Source organism: Medicago sativa, chromosome 2 (assembly GCF_051527215.1).
Source record: "Medicago sativa cultivar Bolivia chromosome 2, Bolivia_mono, whole genome shotgun sequence".
Lineage (NCBI taxonomy): Eukaryota > Viridiplantae > Streptophyta > Magnoliopsida > Fabales > Fabaceae > Medicago > Medicago sativa.
In genome coordinates, this window is record NC_140750.1 from 36,157,761 (window position 1) to 36,176,201 (window position 18,441).

At 35.1% G+C, this 18,441-nt stretch overlaps 1 protein-coding gene across 1 annotated transcript; it reads left to right on the forward strand.

The window, feature by feature from the left end:
* Window positions 1-11,077: 11,077 nt before the first annotated feature.
* On the forward strand, window positions 11,078-17,741 carry LOC146946586 (uncharacterized). Its single transcript, XM_085748262.1, has 8 exons — window positions 11,078-11,148; window positions 12,633-12,732; window positions 12,901-13,008; window positions 13,111-13,143; window positions 13,230-13,325; window positions 16,039-16,151; window positions 17,100-17,161; window positions 17,265-17,741. Exons 1-6 carry the CDS (start codon window positions 11,078-11,080, stop codon window positions 16,123-16,125), a joined length of 495 nt encoding a protein of 164 aa, XP_085604388.1. The 3' UTR covers window positions 16,126-16,151; window positions 17,100-17,161; window positions 17,265-17,741.
* Window positions 17,742-18,441: the final 700 nt, after the last annotated feature.

Here is an 18,441-nt window from a genome sequence, read left to right on the forward strand (position 1 = left end):
TTCAGCATCGCCCCCTTCCTTCATGCTCTTCTTCTCTCAAATTTTGTTTTAAAATCAACATGACTCCTTTAAACAACACAAGGAATTGATGGGATGATTCAAAGTTAAACAAAACACAAACATCAAGCCTCAATTAAAACGAAAAACATCTCCAATAACAAAGCAAGACACTGATCTGGATTTAGAAAGCCATTTACAGGTAATTTTGTTCAAAAACGAAGCAAGATTCATATGTTACAGACAGATTCAAAGCAACTATGAGTAAAAGATTGAAGGAAACCAAACCTTAGGGTTAGATCGGAGAAGAAAGGGGTTTGCGAAGGAAAACTTCTAACTGGAAATCGATATAGCTCGCACCACTTCCGATCTGTCTCGCCGTTACCTCGCGAATAGATCCTAACATTGGATTCGGCTGTGTTGTGGTGGCTTGAATCCGGTTTGGTTCCTCTTTAATGCGGGTCTCTTTCCTTTTTGTATCGACCTGTAATTGTTCTTGTGCTTGGATCCCGTTTCACCCTCTTCTTACTTCACGTTTCATGAACTCAGTCTGCTGTTCCTGGTAATTGTTGTTTGAGATCGAAAATCAATGTTATGTTAGGGTGATTGATGGAGCCGATTTGTGTTTTGGTGTATTGATGTTGTTGTTCGATTCAATTTGTGTTAATGAAGATTGTTGGTTTTGAAGCTCGAATTCATCACTGTTGGTGTTGGTTTTGAGAAATTTGAGTAACTATGAGTTTTAATCTGGGTTCACATTGTTCATGCTGGGTTCATGTATTTTTGTGAGATTTTTGTGATTTGATTTGAAAAAGGAAAGAAGAATGAGAAAATTGTTGTTTGCGTTGGGGCTGCAACGCTGCTTTTTGCGTGTGTGATTCTGTGCCTCCTTTGGAAATTGTCCAGCCCCCCTTTGCCAATGATTGGCACCACTACTTATAGCAAAAAAACTAGGTTAAGACTAGTGATTGGATTGGACAAAAATACCCTCTCAAAGGGACCTATGCTACTTGACCAACAAGATACTAAAGATATTTGGACCTTGGACTAAAATTAAACAAAATAATATATCGACAATGATAAAAAAGGAAACGAAAAATTACATTAAAAATAAAAAGAAAAAGAGTTAAAATAAAATAAAATACTAATAACTAAAATAAAAACGCAAGATATAATAAAAATGATAATAAAACATAAAAATGTCCCTTAGGGATCGAAATGAGGTATTTCAAAATAACTAACTGCCGAAAATTCTGTTTGAGACGACGAAATTACTCGGCGTTAAAAGTACGAATAAAAATGGTAAATACAAAGAAAAGTGGTCAAAATTTGGGGTATGACAGTAAGCAGCTGAACCAATGAACCAGTTCTCTAATTGTTTAGAAGGACTAGAACTACCCATTTCAAACTTCGATTGGTTATGGGCTTTGGATTTGTATTTCAAATTTAAGTAAGAATTTTCTTACTTGAGTTTGAGGGATTTGATTTTCCTACTGTTACAATAGGACACCGTAACAGATGAGGACCATCCGATCTAAAATGTGTGGCTGATATTGTTTTGAATGATTTTATAATTGTATTGATTTGGACCGTTCAATTAAACGTAGATTGAGTTGGTCTGGTGATGATGTTAGCTTGGACATGCAAGTGTGTTTCTTTCAAAGACTCAATTTCGATTCTTCTCGATGCAAATTTAGGTGTGCTAGTTTGATGGTGTTGGCCTAGACATTGGAATGTGCTCCTCTCAAAGACTTAGATTCAATTCTTCTTAATGCAAATTTAAGTGAACCAGTTTGACTTCTTAAAAAAACAAAATCGAATCCATTAATTTGTTGTTGGATGATTTATTTTAAACAAATGCTAAACCAGTAAAAGACACAAGGATAAACCACGATAAAGAAAAACAAATGACAATCCAAACATAAAAACAAGATACTAATTTATTGAGATTGGAATATAACAATACGCTTGTTGCTGCTGTGCGTTCTGAATTCTTACATCGTGGGAGGTGGTCGAGATCGCCGTGGAGGGTGTATATGTGGTGCGCTTGGGATCGCTATCGGTTTTCGTATAGGAGGTTTAAAAACCGGAGGCTTCTGTATATGTTGTCTTCCAGTTGGTGGAGGACTGTGATTGCGACCATTGGTAAGAGAGATAACTGCTAGAAACAAAACTAGCACGAATAAGTAATAAGACATGACACAAATAATCTGTGTGTATATATATAACAACAGCTTAGAGTTAGAGGTGGTAGTTTTGTTTAGGTAGGATGTGTCTATATATAGACAAAGTGTAATTAAATAGACAATTTTTAAAAAAATGTTTCTATCCTACAAATTTCTTAACTTGTGAATTCATGCTTATCACTTCATATGCTGTCCTGCATAAATGTAGTAGGTGGAGTGCAGGCAAAAGATAAGAGTGCTATTTTGACCAAAAAAAAAGAAAAAAAAAAGGATAAAAGTGCTAGTGCCGTGGACAATATTGCACCTGGAAGATATTTCGAAGAAATTACCTCTTTTTTTTTACACGAAAATTCGAAGAAATTACTTAAAAAACCGAACTTTGTATCTGGAAGATATGGATGTTACCTAAAAATAGACATAGAATATCCAGAATGGTGGATGCTTCACCTATTTAGCAGTATATTAAACAGGTAACCTCGTTATGGAGTATAATATTTGGATGTATGTGGAGAAGAGTGACTATGAAAGCACTCTCTCTATCTTCACTTTTTGCGGCTCTAATTTCATAAATCATAATGAAATAAATAAATTTTGTTGAAATGTAATGAGATAGAATTATTTGTGGAACCTATTTTATAATTTTTTCTGAGGTACTCGATTGAAAAAAATTGATACTTATTAAGTAATATCATAAAATGAGTGATGTGGACGTAAGTAACTTATTTAAGCACCCAATATGGGTGCTATGTTGTGAATGATCTTATTGTAACATACGTGATAATTCATATGTATTTTTTATTTTTTGAAATAATCCATGATAGTTCATATGTTTTTTTTTTTTTTTTGAGAGAGTGATAGTTCATATGTTGTATATGTTGTAAATGATAGTATATCCATATTGCGTAAACTATCAAATTAGTCAATACGTAAACTATCAAATTAGTCAATGAAATATTGTTCTCTCTCCTATTTAGTTTATAAAGTATAGTAAAATACTAAATAGTCCTTACACTATTTTTTCATTCTTTAATTCCATCCCTCTGATATCTTTGACCGGTAAGTGCCAAGTTGGCACTCTTTTTCTCAACCTTACATGTTAACAATTACATTCCTATCTTAAGTAAACTTCATTTGTCTTATATTAAGTGACACAATTGACTCTATCACACATATTAATGTACACTTTTTATCTTTAATATCTTTAATTTTTTATTAGAAAAAATTATGAAAAAATTAATATTTAAAAAATATTTATTGAGACGAATTCAACACCTTATATAATATTATTTATCTTTTTATATTACTGGAAAAATATAGTCAAAGTATGTTAAATCAATAGTGCACATGGTTAAATATATCATATATTATAGGACAGAGGAGGGAGTAATATGTTCACCAATTTAATCTCTACCTTTTATTACTTGATTTGACCTAGCTTGACTTCAGTTCTATTATTATATTCAATTTTTTTTTTATCAAAACCTTTACATCTTTCTACCTGTGGTGGTCCGTGAAAATATGTTTGATACGTAAACATCTTTCATAAACACAACATCAAATAAATATTATTTGAATACACTGACATAAAATTAATAAAATTAAATAAAAAGTATTTAGTCACATCAATTAATATATTGTAATTTTATTTTCCTTTAATTTTTTCTTAGTTTTGTGTGTGCACCCAAATATTTTTATTTGAGTTTGTGTCCAACCAAGTGTGTCTCGTTTTCATATTGTTTCCTTTCTCAAATGAGGACGAACAGGAGGACTGGGATTGGGATCATCAATTGTCGGTGGCTGGTAATCGATCAGTCCACCATTGGGTTGTGCGTGTATTTGATGCTTAGTAGTGAGAGTTATAACTGAAACTATAAGAAACAAAACTAGCATGTATATTAAAGAACAAGACATTATTCTACCCTTCCTAATGATGATGTAATGCAGGGCATTTAAGAAGAGAAGATTTTATTTACTAAGGGTCTTCAATTCAACTTCCAGTGTATGAAGTAGAAGAGAATTGAAGGAAAATTACATGTATGATGAATGATATATAAGAACAGGAGAGAAATCTCAGTGGATAAGAAGAGAGAGTATTCTCACATAAACATTCACACCCTCAGTCTCAATCCTAACGTTCTATATATAACCAACTTAAGTGTAGTGATCCCTTAGCTTGTGTGAGGGGAAACGAGGCCTCACACTTTTCCTCACTTGCTGATTTTGTGGATCCTCCACTGAGTTTGTTATTTCAGCATCTTCTAGAACCTTTTCCACCTGTCCACCCTTATGATGTGGCCCATTCATTACAATACCTTCCCCTTTAACACTAACCTTGACCTAAAGGTTAGCATTAGGGTAACTAGCAGCAAAGTCATCCACATCTTCCCAAGTTGCATCTGTGTTACTCAAGCCTTCCCATTTAATTAATACTTGCGGAATGACCTGATCATTTCTCATTATATCCCTTCTTTTAAGTACTGCTTTTGGTTGTAGAATGGGTCCCAACTCATGTGTAGTCAGAGGTAAAGGAATGTAGGGATCAGCAGCTTGTCCTTTGAATTGTTTCAGCTGAGAAATATGGAATACTGGATGAATCTTGGCTTCCAGGGGTAATTGCAGTCTGTAAGCCACCTTGCCTATTCTCTCACTAATGGTGAAGGGTCCAAAGTAGCGCATGCCCAGTTTCTGATTCTTTCTCAATGCTACTGAGTTCTGTCTATACGGTTGTAGCTTGACCAATACTAGTAATCTCCAATTGGACATCTCTTCTGTGTTTATCAGATTGATTCTTCATGACTTGTTGAGCTCTCTTGAGGTTGTCCTTTAATGTAGCTATTAGCACATCCCTTTCTCTTAATTGTTGCTGCACAGACGTAGTGTCACCAGGTGAATGCGTGTATCTGATCAAGGTAGGAGGTAATCTACCATATAGAGCCTGAAAAGGTGTCATACCCAAACTGGTATGATAAGCTGTATTATACTAGTATTCTGCCCAGTCAAGTGCTTTGGACCATGTTTTAGGATTTTGAAAAGTCATACATCTTAAATACATCTCAAGGCACTTATTGAGAGCTTCTGATTGTCCATCAGTTTGTGGATGGTAAGCTGATGACACGGACAATGTAGTGCCTTGTAACTGCCACAACTCTTTCCAAAATTTGCTAATAAAAACCTTATCTCTATCAGAAACTATGGATTTAGGCATGCCATGAAGTTTGCCCACAGTTTTCATGAATGCTTCAGCTATAGTCCTGCTATTATAGTCTGCTTTCAGGGGACAGAAGTGGCTATACTTGGTTAGTCTATCAATGACTACCATGATAACACTATAACCATTCGAAGGAGGCAACCCTGTAATGAAATCCATTGCTATATCTTCCCACACCTGCTCTGGAATTGGTAATGGTTGCAGCAATCCTGCAGGAGCTCTAGTGTCATGCTTTGCTTGTTGACAGATGAGACAGTTCTGGACAAAGTTTTTGATCTCTTGCCTCATATTTTTCCAGAAAAATTGAGCTGAAATCCGTGCCACAGTTCTTGCTATTCCTGCATGACCACCAATAGGAGAAGCGTGAAACTCCCTTAGTAACCTTATTTTCAAATTTTCATTATCTGGTATGACAATTTTATCGTGCCAAAAGACCAACCCATCTTTCCACACAAACTGGTGTCCCTGCACTGTATCCACTGTGTTTATCAGACCCTGCACTTGATTATCTTCTTTTGTGCATCTTCTTATCTCATCTAAGAAAACTACTTCAGGTTCTGACCAAGCCATTAAACATACTCTAGACAGAGCATCTGCGACTACATTCTCTTTCCCTGGCTTGTATTCTATAGTGAAGTCATACCCAATGAACTTATGGCCCCATGTCTGCTGCTCTGGAGTTTGAAGTGACTGGTCCATCAAACTCCTCAAGCTCTTTTGATCTGTCCTGATGATAAACTTGTGGCCCAACAAATAATGCCTGAACTTGGCAATAGCTTCAGTTATTGCAAACAATTCTCTGGTGTAAGCTGATTGTTTTTGCATTCTAGGCACCATTTTTTTTTTAGAAGAATGCAATAGGGTGACCCAACTGGCTCAACACAGCACCTACCCCAGTACCAGAAGCATCTGTCTCAATGGTGAAAGGTAAGGAAAATTGAGGAAGTGCCAATACTGGTGCAGTAGTAATAGCCACTTTAAGTTTTTCAAAAGCTGTATTAGCTTCTGGATTCCACTTGAACCCTTCTTTTTTCAATAAATCAGTTAAAGGTGAAGCTATGGAAGCATAACCTTTGATGAATTTTCTGTAGTACCCTGTCAGACCCAAAAATCCTCTCAATTGTTTAATATTGCTTGGTTGAGGCCAAAGCATAACTGTTTGCACTTTGTCCTTATCCATTGCCACACCCTTCCCAGAAACTCTGTGTCCCAGATAGTCTACTTCTTCCATTCCAAAAGAACACTTGGATAATTTCACAAATAACATATTATGTTTCAGAATTTGTAAAACTGTCTCCAAATGTTGTAAGTGCTCTGAGAATGATGGACTGTATACAAGTATGTCATCAAAGAAGACTAATACATACTTTCTTAATAGTGGTTGAAATATCTGATTCATCAAACCTTGGAAGGAAGCAGGTGCATTTGACAATCCAAATGGCATAACTAGCCACTCATAGTGACCTTGGTGGGTTCTGAAAGCTGTTTTGTATCTATCATCAGGTTCCACTAAGATTTGATGGTAACCAGACCTTAAATCTAACTTGGAGAAATACTTTGCTCCAAATAGTTCATCCAGCAATTCATCTACGGTGGGCATAGGGAAAGAATCTTTCACAGTGATAGCATTCAAAGCCCTATAGTCTGTGCAGAATCGCCAAGTTCCATCTTTCTTTTTCACTAAAACAATGGGTGATGAAAATGGGCTATTGCTTGGTTGAATGATACCTTCCTCTAGCATCTCCTTTATCATGATTTCAATTTGTTCCTTCTGACTTTGGGGGTATCTATACGGTCTCACTTTGACAGGTCCCTTTCCTTCCATCAAAGGTATAGTATGGTTTTGAAGCCTTGGTGGAGGTAACCCTGTGGGTTTGTGGAATACTTCTTTGAATTTGTTCAACAGTGACACCAATTCTGGCTCCATGTCAGTAGGTAATTCCAACCAGCCATCTTGTTTAGTAATAGGCTCAGCTCTATGAATAGCAAAACAAGCTTCAATGGCATCAGTTTGGTACAAACGCCTCATGTGGTATAACTGAGCTGGTTGTGGACTCTGGCTCTTTTCCCCTTGTAGGGTCACAAATTTGCCTTTATCAAAAAACTTTATTGACAAGGACTTATAGTCTGCTATATGTGGTCCCAATGTAGCTAACCAAGTTGCCCCAAGGACCAAGTCTGCGCCCACTATAGGCAACACGTATACAGGAATCTTAATGTCATGGTCTTGGACAGTGACACATACTTCAGGAATGGACCCCTCAGGACTTAGAAAGTTACCATTTCCCACCAATACTTTGAATTGTGGTGCAAGAGCTATATCCAGCTTTAGAAATTGAGCAATCCTAGGTTGTAGGAAATTGTCTGAACTACCCCCATCTAACAGGATCTGAATTGGCATTTTACCAATGTGCCCTGTGAATTTGATTGTTCCAACTCCAGTTGCCCCTTTTAAAGCATTAAAGGACAAGTGTAATTCCTGTTCTGTATCCCCTGCTGTTACCTCCTGGTTATCACCTATTCCCTCAGGATCAGTATCATCTTCCTCCACTTGTAATATCATAAGATTTCTATTGGGACATTTATGACTAAATGACCACTTCTCATCACAGGTATAACACAAACCCTTCTCTCTTCTGATTAGCATTTCGGCTGAGCTCATTTTTTTGACATTTTGGTTTTTTGTATAGTGATTTGTGGGTTTTGAATTTGGTGTTGGTAACAAAGGAGGTGTGGTGGTTCTGTTTGGGTTGGGGTTATTGTAGGCGTTTGGTTTAGTATTTGAGGTGGTTGGTGGATTTTTTGTTATGGGTTTTCATTTTTCCTCAAAAAGTTTGGCTAACGCCACAGCTCTTTGAATGGAAGGAGGTGTTTGAGCTATTACTTCCCTCTGTAACTCTGGTTGTAGTCCACTAACAAAACAATCTAACAGTGCTTCAGGACTAACACCATAAAATCTATTTGCTAAAGATGTGAATTCTAGATAATACTCAGCAACACTAGCTTTTTGTGTCAATTTGAATAAAGTAGCACGAGGACACTCATAACAAGAAGGGCCAAAATCTACCTCAATCGCACGCGCGAACAGTTGCCATGACTGGAAGGGATTTGTTCGTTGCATCATATGGTACCATGGCACCACTTTTTGATCCAAATGGACAGCAGCAATCATCAATCGATCCTCGTCTGGAGTGTTGTAATATTCGAAAAACTGTTCTGCCTTGAAAATCCATTCAATCGCGTGTGTACCATCGAATCTGGGAAATTCGAGCTTAACACTTCTCGTCTGGAACGGAGTACGAACTGGGTTCTTTCGTGAGTTCTCTTCATCACGTTGGACTTCTACCGCACACTGAAGTAACGATTCTACTGCCGTTTCAATTCTGGTGATGCGTTCTTTGTTGTCCGTTTCGAACGAATCGAGTTGGTGAGCACGGTCTCGATCTCTGATTTCCATGGCGTCCATGAACTTTTTGAGCTGCAATTGCACATCGTTCCTAATTTCCTCTTGGATCTCCTTCAGGCGTGCATTGTCAGACATGATGAGATGAAAGCACCAATGTAATGCAGGGCAATTAAGAAGAGAAGATTTTATTTACTAAGGGTCTTCAATTCAACTTCCAGTGTATGAAGTAGAAGAGAATTGAAGGAAAATTACAAGTATGATGAATGATATATAAGAACAGGAGAGAAATCTCAGTGGATAAGAAGAGAGAGTATTCTCACATAAACATTCACACCCTCAGTCTCAATCCTAACGTTCTATATATAACCAACTTAAGTGTAGTGATCCCTTAGCTTGTGTGAGGGGAAACGAGGCCTCACACTTTTCCTCACTTGCTGATTTTGTGGATCCTCCACTGAGTTTGTTATTTCAGCATCTTCTAGAACCTTGTCCACCTGTCCACCCTTATGACGTGGCCCATTCATTACAGATGATCACCATTTCACTGGTATACGAGCTTTAGAATTGAGCTAATACCTTTTTTCTGGGTATAGCACAACCACAGAGTGCTTCGACATTTTTGACTAACATGAACTTTGCAAGACTTTTATATTGTTGTTTTTAAGATTCATGCTATATTGCTATCTTGTGGTTTAAGTGCACACATTTTTTCTCTTTTGAAAGGCCTAATAACATAAGTTAAAAAAAAAAAAAATTTGTATTTGATATATAGATAAAACTTTAATCATAAAATATTGAATGTTAAAAAAATTATATATATTTAATTCTTACACTTGTGTTATAAAGGAATAAGTCAGCATTTCTCTCTGTTTTTTTTTAACATAAGACTTTTATGCTTACCAAAAATAATGTCTATGTTTGTTTTTGTGGTCATAGATCATTTTTACATATCCATCTATCTATTATCATAAAAAGCCAAGTAAAGAAAAATCTCCTTTGAAGACTCCACCTCCTTTGACACCATTTTAACATAAAGGGCCATGACATTTTCTCGGTAAGTCACGCTACTAGAGGGTGCAATGATTGAATGAGAATTATGACTGAATCATGAAAACTTCAAAGTCTAAGTTCTAAATTATGAGAACTTCAAAGTTTAAGTTCTAAATTGCATACACACTGAGATGAGATTATGTAGAATATCATGAAAGTTCAAGATGTGGATTGAAGGGTACAAAAGAGGAAAAAATTGGACATTCTAGCTGGAACAACTTTCACATAAATCATTGTTGCGAGAATTTGATCTAAAATATATATTCATTGTTTACTATTTTTTTTCATATGTGAGCATCCCTCCATGTGTTCAGTTTCAAGAATTGCATTCATTCTCTATAGCTGATTGTTCTTTACAATTACACACGTTGAGGTGTTTTTTATTGGTACATAAAGCCTTTTCAAGCCACCATATGCATATTATTATCCTTTGCTAAAACCCTTTAACACTAAAGTTATTCCCATTTTTTTCGATGACAAACTGCATTATAAGCATATCTCACCCTTTTTCGAGTTAGGTAGAAGCGTTTGGATGTAATTGTGTTCCAATTTTTAGTTTTGAAGAATCATTGTTATGCAACGAAAACTGATGTTGGACGACAGTGCGTTTGGAACCAATTTTTGAGAATCGTGTTTGCATAATCACTTTTTCAAAATCATGTTTAAAGAAAGTGCATTTTGAGCAAACAAAACGCTATTTTGGTTGAAATCTTTTAGGATTGGCGCTTCAGAAGTTGTCACTATGAAGTACAAGATGAAGATGTGTTGTGTTGTTGCGGAATTTTCATCTCACTTCTCAACATGCTTTCTCACATAGGGTTCGGTCTCTAGTCAATGCCTATTTTTTTATTTTTTATTTTTTTACTAGTATATTCCCTTATGTTGACATGAGACATTGAAGTGTACTCCTCTTAAGGTATCACATGTTGATTCTTTCCAATATAAATTTAGGTGGACTAGTTTTGCTTCTTAAAAAAACACAAACATAAATGATACAATAAACAAGTGTAAAATATTTCAACGATACATAATATATTGCCTTTAATTTGTTGCGGATGATTTATTTTAAACAAATGCTAAACCACAAGAAACAAGGCTAAACCACAATATATAAAATAATGACCAACCAAACATAAATACAAGATACTAATTAATTAAGATTAGAGTATAACAATACACTTCTTTGCTGCTGTGCGTTCTTAATTCTTACATCTTATGGAGGTGGTCGAGATGGCCTTCGAGGGTACTGTATATGAGGTGTGCCTGGGACCCGTATTGGAGGACTTTGTACGAGGTGGGATGTAATTGGTGGACTGTAATTGCGACCATTAGTAAGAGAGATAACTGCCAGAAACAAAACTAGCACGAATAAGTGATAAGACATGACACAAATAATCTGTGCATATGTAATATAACTAGACCTTTAGGCATTGTTTGGAACAAAGGAAGGAAACCTACCAGGAAAGAAAGGTTATAGAAAGAAAGTGTTTCCATCGTTTGGTTTGATTATAAACAAGGTAGGAAAGAAGCTTTTTCATGGGTCCCACGTCAAAAAGCAATCCTCTCTCTATCCTCTTCAAATTGATGAGAAAGACCACAGAAAACATATATTTGTTGAAAATACACAAAACCCGAAACTTTTTCTAGGGGAGAAAAACCCAAAACCATTTTATATAATATATATTAACTGAGATTATAATATAATATTTGTATATTTGTACGTACTGTCTTTTCAAAAAAATATATGTGCACGTACCGGAAAAATTTCATGCAAATGGTTAATATATATACATATGCTACAATAAAATAATTTTTTATATTAGATTGATATCGTATAATAGATAAAAAAAATATATAAAGGTATAAATGTCATTAATTAAATATAGCTCATTCTTTCCTTTCACTTTCTATTTACTTTCACTCATTCCAAACAACCATAAAAATCCTCTCACTTTCTTCTCACTTTCCCTCTACTTTCTTTCCTTTAACAATCTTTCCTCTTACTATCTTTCCTTTCACTTTCTTTTCTCATCCAAACATACTTAGAGTTGAGGTAGTAGTGTTTGGGTTGGGTTTGTATATATAACCAATACTTTTTACTGTTCACGTAACAAACTGCAGTATAGCTAGCTCTTTAACTTTTTCTTAGCATTTTCCTTTTCAGGTTATGTTAACTTTTTTTTTTTTTTTGGTAGTGTAGGTTATGTTAACTTTGTCTCAATAGTACTAGTTAAGAAATAAAAAATTAATTTTAGATTAAAAAATAATTATTTGACTTTTAATCACTTTGTTTTATTCAGTGCTATTTTCCATAGATCTAGTAGTTGGTGTGGAGGTAGAATAAGAGTGCTATTGACCCAAAAAAAAGAAGATAAAAATGCTAGTTCCGTGGATTATTGCACCTTGAAGATACTTCGAAGAAATTACTTAGAAAATAGAATATTTTCAGCTTTAGTTATTCAAATTTTAAAAAGTCAAAAGAAAAATAATAGTATAGCCATATATCATTGATGTTCATGCTCAAAATCTGCTGCTTCGCACGGCAAAAGTTATGGTGCATAAGCCATAACTTATGCATCATGCATAAGGACTCCACAACCATCAGATTAATTGGACACTTGTAATAATCCTACGGTTCTCAACTCACACACCCACACCTCACATTTTGATCGCAGAAGCACACAATTTAGCTCGCACGGCCTGACTTTTTCCGGCGTGATTTCACCAGCGCGACTTCACAATTTGCTTGAACTGATTTGTTCGTAGAAACCGGTGGTGAATGACGGTGGTTTTTCCGGCGTGATTTCACCGGAGAAGTTTCACGAATTCCACCCTTGCTTGCCACGAATTTCACTCTTGCTCGCCGCTCCGTCGTGGGTTTTCCGGTTAGGTTGCACGAATTTCACTTTTGCTCTTAGTCCAGTGACATTCGTACATGCAACTTGTTTGTAACTAACTCTTTGTTTCTTCTTCTTCTTCTTCTTCTTCTTCTTCTTCTTCTTCTTTATTTATTTTTAATTCATTTTCACTTTTTTTTTTCATTTTTGTTTCAGGCAACCGTAGGAACCAATGGAAAACCTTCGAACCGCACTGTCATTTTCAGAGGATTTCAAGATAACACTGATAACATCCTAATTAACACTGATACACGCACTCGTAAGGTAATTTCTAATTAGATTTCGTCAATTTAACTCCTTAATTAGGGGTCATGATTAAGATTTTCATTGAAAAGTTAATTATCTATTGCCTTGTTTGTAATACAGATTGAAGAGCTCAAGCTTTGCTCCTCTGCTGAGGTAATTATTCCATGATGCGCTCTTTTATAAAAACAAACATACAAAATGCTAAGTGGTTTATAATTTGAGACGGTTCTTGTGGTTAGATATGTTGGTATTTCACAGATTCCTGGGAGCAGTTCCGGATAAATGGGCATGTAGATATCGTGGACGGGACAAATCCTGATCTGCTAAAACTTCAGGTTTGATTAGAGTTTTTTAGCTATCATTGAAATTTGAATCACATTGTGTGCAGTTTTTATTCCTTTTGTCATTTTGTTAGTGATCTAGTGTGATAAGTGATAACCACATTGCTGCATAACTGTTGCTTGAGTTTTTATGCAATGTTTCAAAGTGAAAAGGTAAATAGTACTCTAGTTAACACAATTGTGCTCTTTACAACCAATTGTTTCTTCGAGAGAAGTGTAATGCGCTGCCATATGTGGTGATAGATGATATGAAAGGGATCATTGCTTCCCTTCTTCATTCTTTCCTCTCACACATCACCAAGTCTTATTAATATGATTCTATTTCGTTGTGGTTGCAAGTAGCCATGAACTTAATCTTGAAACAAAAACTTCCCTGATGTGCATCATCACGCCGCCTCATTTGATTACTTCTCTACATTCATAGAAACTTCATTCTTTTCTATTACATTCAATTACAATTTTAGTTTTTCATTTCTCATTCTCGAGAAAATTCAGAAAGAGGTGAATTTCATATGTTAATTTAATTATTCTCCATCCTTTAGGTAACAATTCTTCTTTTTTTTCCCTTTTCGTTGTAATCCACACAACCTTAAATAAATGATTCTTCACAAATGCATGTTACAAAATCTCGTATTTTCTTTGACCCATTTAGATGTTCCATCTCAATCTCATACAACTTCTCTCACATTGTTTGGAATTCATGGGCTAATTCCGCGACTGAGATCTAGGGTTGTAGGGTTATCAACTCTGTTCGTCCCACATTGTTCCCTTTAACAATTTTTATAAAAGAAATCAACAATTTCAAATTATATTGATTTTTCCCCGTTCATGGGTTCCATTTAAAACTTCAATATTTGTCGATTTCAGCCATTGGACCGTCATGCTCAAACAAATCATTTATGTGTTCCATATGCTCTGCAATGCAGATATTTCTTAGTTGGTTATTGATTTTTGCACCAATCTTTTATATTGCTCGGTTGATGCGCCTGTCAAGGGTTTATATGGCTTATGGCATCAATGAACTTGTAATTAGGAGTTTGTTAAATGTGACTCCTTCAATTATTATCATAAATATTTCACATTTTCTTCTAGGCAATACTCATACAACACAACTCACCCATTCCATTTGTTTTTTATTTCTCAATCACCGTCATCATCATGGAGAACCCTTCCAAGGATTGAACTTCGACCAACAACTAACCACCCACAATTTGGTAACAAAATTTTCTCTGCCATCAGAGGATAGAGAATGATGAAATGAGGGAGAGAAATTGAGGGTACAGAAGGCTTATGTGGCAACGTGAAAACCAAATGGCTTGTTGACGTGTATATTGACCAAAATGATATAAAACTAAAAACCTCCTTGTGCCTCCTATACTCCAAGTCTCTCTTCCGCCCTCTCAGTCATTCCCTAACTTCTGTCTTTACCGTAGGAAATTTCCTGTTACTAAATAGTGGATGATTGGTTATTGGTTGAGTTTGAATTCTTGGAAGGGTTTTCCAAGGTGATGGTGGTGATTGAGAAAGCAAAAACGAAGAAGGGAATAAGTGAGCCGTGTTGTATGCGTATTGACTTGAAGAAAATGCAAAATATTTACGATAGTTACTGATGGAGTCACATTTAACAAGCTCCCAAATTACGAGTTCATTGATGCAGAAAAGCTCCCAAATTACGAGTTACATTTAAAAGCATAACGATAAAACTCGGTGATGTGGAGAGGAAATAATTAAGAAGGGAAGCGACATGTTGAAAAACAATGAAGAAGAATAATGAATATTTGTAGTTTTCTTTTGGTCATTGTACAAATCAACAAGCCATTAGAAATTCTAAGTTGCTATGTCAACGCTTTTTACTGTGTTAACATTAGGGACTAATGTGACTAAAGGAGTGAAGAGTGGATGGTTTAATTGGGTTTTCGGCTGTGTCAGAGACCAATGTAACAACGAGTTACACTAGATTTTTCTCAATTTTCTTTTACATATGAAGACCATGAATAGAAAGCCAATGAGACAGAGAGAGGTGAGATGGCATATGAACAGAAGCAACCAAGAAGATAGAAGGAGAAGCCATCATTTTGTTCACAATCAAGAAGAATGAGAAACTTGGTTGACCATAGTACCCTTGTTGGGTCAATCACAAGTGTAGTCTTTAAAACATTGGAAAAAAGAGAAAAGAAAAAGATGTAGATGTAATATGGAACCACCATATTCTTTTAATGTCATAAAATGAGAATATTAACATTGTTATTTTGGGTGAAATAATAAATAGTCTTTAATTTTATTGTGCAATTTTTTTATAATATTATTTTAGCCACACCAAAACATTGGTCCTGGATCCGCTCCTGTCTGCCCAAGCAATTATTCTAGCTCATCAAAACAGGGAAAGCATAATTGAATAAAATAGTAAATAACCATATTCACCATTGAAATTGTTGGGCTGTAACGATCAACTCCCTCACATTATCAATATTCCAAAACGACCCTTGAATTTGCAAATCTACACTCTGAAACCATTTCCACAGCAAAATGGTTTCAGAGTAAAACTTGAAAAAACCATTTACACAGTATATTGGTTTTGGCATATTGATTCAAACTTGAACAAAGCATTTAACTAATTTCTTACTGGTGTCTGCATCATTTGATTTGTATGGAATATTTGATGTACTTTTTTTTAACTGTATGCTTTATTTCTACCTTTGTTGAGTAGGTTGCGTGGAAGATATATTCAATGCATCACAATATTGGAAATCTCGTAAGTATAATCAGCAAAACAACTGGCTTCAAACTTGGTTAAGACGGGAAATTTAAGCTCTTACCCAGGTTAGTTAATTTGTCAGATTAGTGGCTTGTAGTGTATTTGCTTTCATGTCAGCGTAAATTGTTCACATCCTAACCAGTTATATACTATGTGGATTTACATTATGTTGCATTTTCTTGGGTACTACTGTATGCATGTGCCTAATTATTAGTGATTGCATTTTTTTTCTTCATAACTGGTACCACCAATGTAGTCAAACATGTGATTTTAAGAGGAGCGACAGGCTGTTGAAAGATCATAAACACGAGGGTCGTAACACGATTTGTAAGACAGGGTCGTAACACATAAAAATTATATAATACATGAACAAAATAACTTATAAGCAGCTCAAAAGACATATTCCATAGAAACAACTCCAATGGCCAGCCCAACTCATTTCTTTTACACGATCCTGGTAGCAAACTCTCTATCCTGACCACAAAATCTGCAAAAACAAACCTTTGTGAAATTGCAGCACGGTTGAGGAGCCGTGGCACGTAAGATCATACAATCCTGTGACCCAGCATTCGACCTTGACTACACTGAGTACCAAGGTTATTAGTAACTTTTGATACAAAATTGAATCCAATCGATGTGAATTCCTAGCGTATATATATTTTGGATTTGAATCTCATATTGAATCCTGATAAATCTCGATTCTTTACAATGAATCACTACCAAAAACTAGTTTACTGTAATCTGCCACTGTTTTTGTTGTTGTTGACGTTGTATAGTCAACGACTTTTCATTTGTCATTTGATTTATGACTTGAATCTTAAGTTGTTGAGATTTGTATATGATATGTAAGCTTACAATTTAGCTATGTCGCTTGTTTTTACTAAAAATATTATATTTTTATTAGTAATGTATCTTCAATTCATGATAAGATTTGATTCACAATATGGATCTCGATTTGTTAACCATGAATACTACTTTTTCTTGACTCATACCTCATTTTGCTTAATCTATAGGAGGAGGATGTGGACATAATTGTGCACCATATCTTTGGTGTGGTTAAAACGTTATGGACAAGGTAAGTTTCTTCACACATTTTAAGTTGATATAATCGTATAACATTATATGAATATGAAAAAAAGTGATGTTCTTGTTACTGTTAATTCTCTAATCTCTATCAGAGAGCAGAAGTCTCACATAAAAGAATCTGAAAAGAAACAGGAGGAGTTCATGATGTCAGTCTCTGAATCAGCTAGGCCTTTTCTGGGAGTAAGAACCGACAGATTTTTCAGGATTGAATACTGAAGCTTATGATGCGGTTTATATTCAACGATTAGGATGGAGCTCACCAGGGGAAAACACTGATGTTTTTCAAAATGAATTGGTTGATCGCACTACTGTGATTCCATACCTGTACATATTTGATGATGACTCTGATGGAAATGAATAGATTAATTTTTTTCTAATTTTCTCATTTGTTTATTGTAATTCGTGAATAGATTAATCCAAATTCGACGCATTATGTTGTAACTCGTTGGCTGACTTGCCTGCCTTTGAGATGGCAGCTTCTCCGAATTCTTTAGCCTGGAATTTTGTTTTGGAGGCCCATTCCTTCAATTTTGATATAAACTGGGAAACCATGAGGATGATCTTGTCAATTGTTTCTCTGCATTTTCCTCTGACATCTGCACCCATTCGTTTGAGCTTCTCCAATAAGCTTTCCTCTGACATCTGCTTAATTTCTGAAAATGGTTTCATAATGTTTAATTTCGAATTGGTTTAATTTCTGGAAAATCAACTCAAATAGTTTAATTTCAGGAAATTGTTTCATACTGTTGATTTGTTTCTTATTATAGTATGTTTTGTTTAAAAATCATATAGAAAATACTCTGAAAACCAATATGCTGTGTAAATGGTTTTAGCAAGTTTTACTCTGAAACCATTTTGCTGTGGAAATGGTTTCAGAGCGTTGATTTGCTTTGGAACTGTTTTTAACAATTTCTTTGTTTGGTTTAGAATCTAAGACTTGATATGAATCAGTTTAATTGCGAAACCAAACTAATTGTTTAATGGTTTTAGTTATCACCAGTGGCTCGATTTTAGGAAACCATAAGTATGGTTTAATGGTTTTGATAGTCATGTATGTGAAACCAAAAATTAAATAAAATGAACGGTATACTATGATAGATACTATAAAAAGACACAACCAACTGATTATGTCACTTTTCGTAGAAACTCGAGAGGTTTAACACGAAAAACAAACATAAAATAAAGCAAAAGTATGTTTTCTTTTTCTAGAAGATAAATTGTTTAAAACAAATTAATAATTTTGATTTAAAACCATTAGGCAGTTATTTT

What these genes read in the sequence shown, in the direction of transcription:
- LOC146946586 (XM_085748262.1), top strand. Translation starts at nt 11,078, where the DNA reads ATGGCCTTCGAGGGTACTGTATATGAGGTGTGCCTGGGACCCGTATTG. An exon ending in GCTCCGTCGTGGGTTTTCCG is followed by an intron (nt 12,733 to 12,900) that starts GTTAGGTTGCAC and finishes TTTTTGTTTCAG; the next exon opens with GCAACCGTAGGAACCAATGG. An exon ending in AGCTTTGCTCCTCTGCTGAG is followed by an intron (nt 13,144 to 13,229) that starts GTAATTATTCCA and finishes TCTTGTGGTTAG; the next exon opens with ATATGTTGGTATTTCACAGA.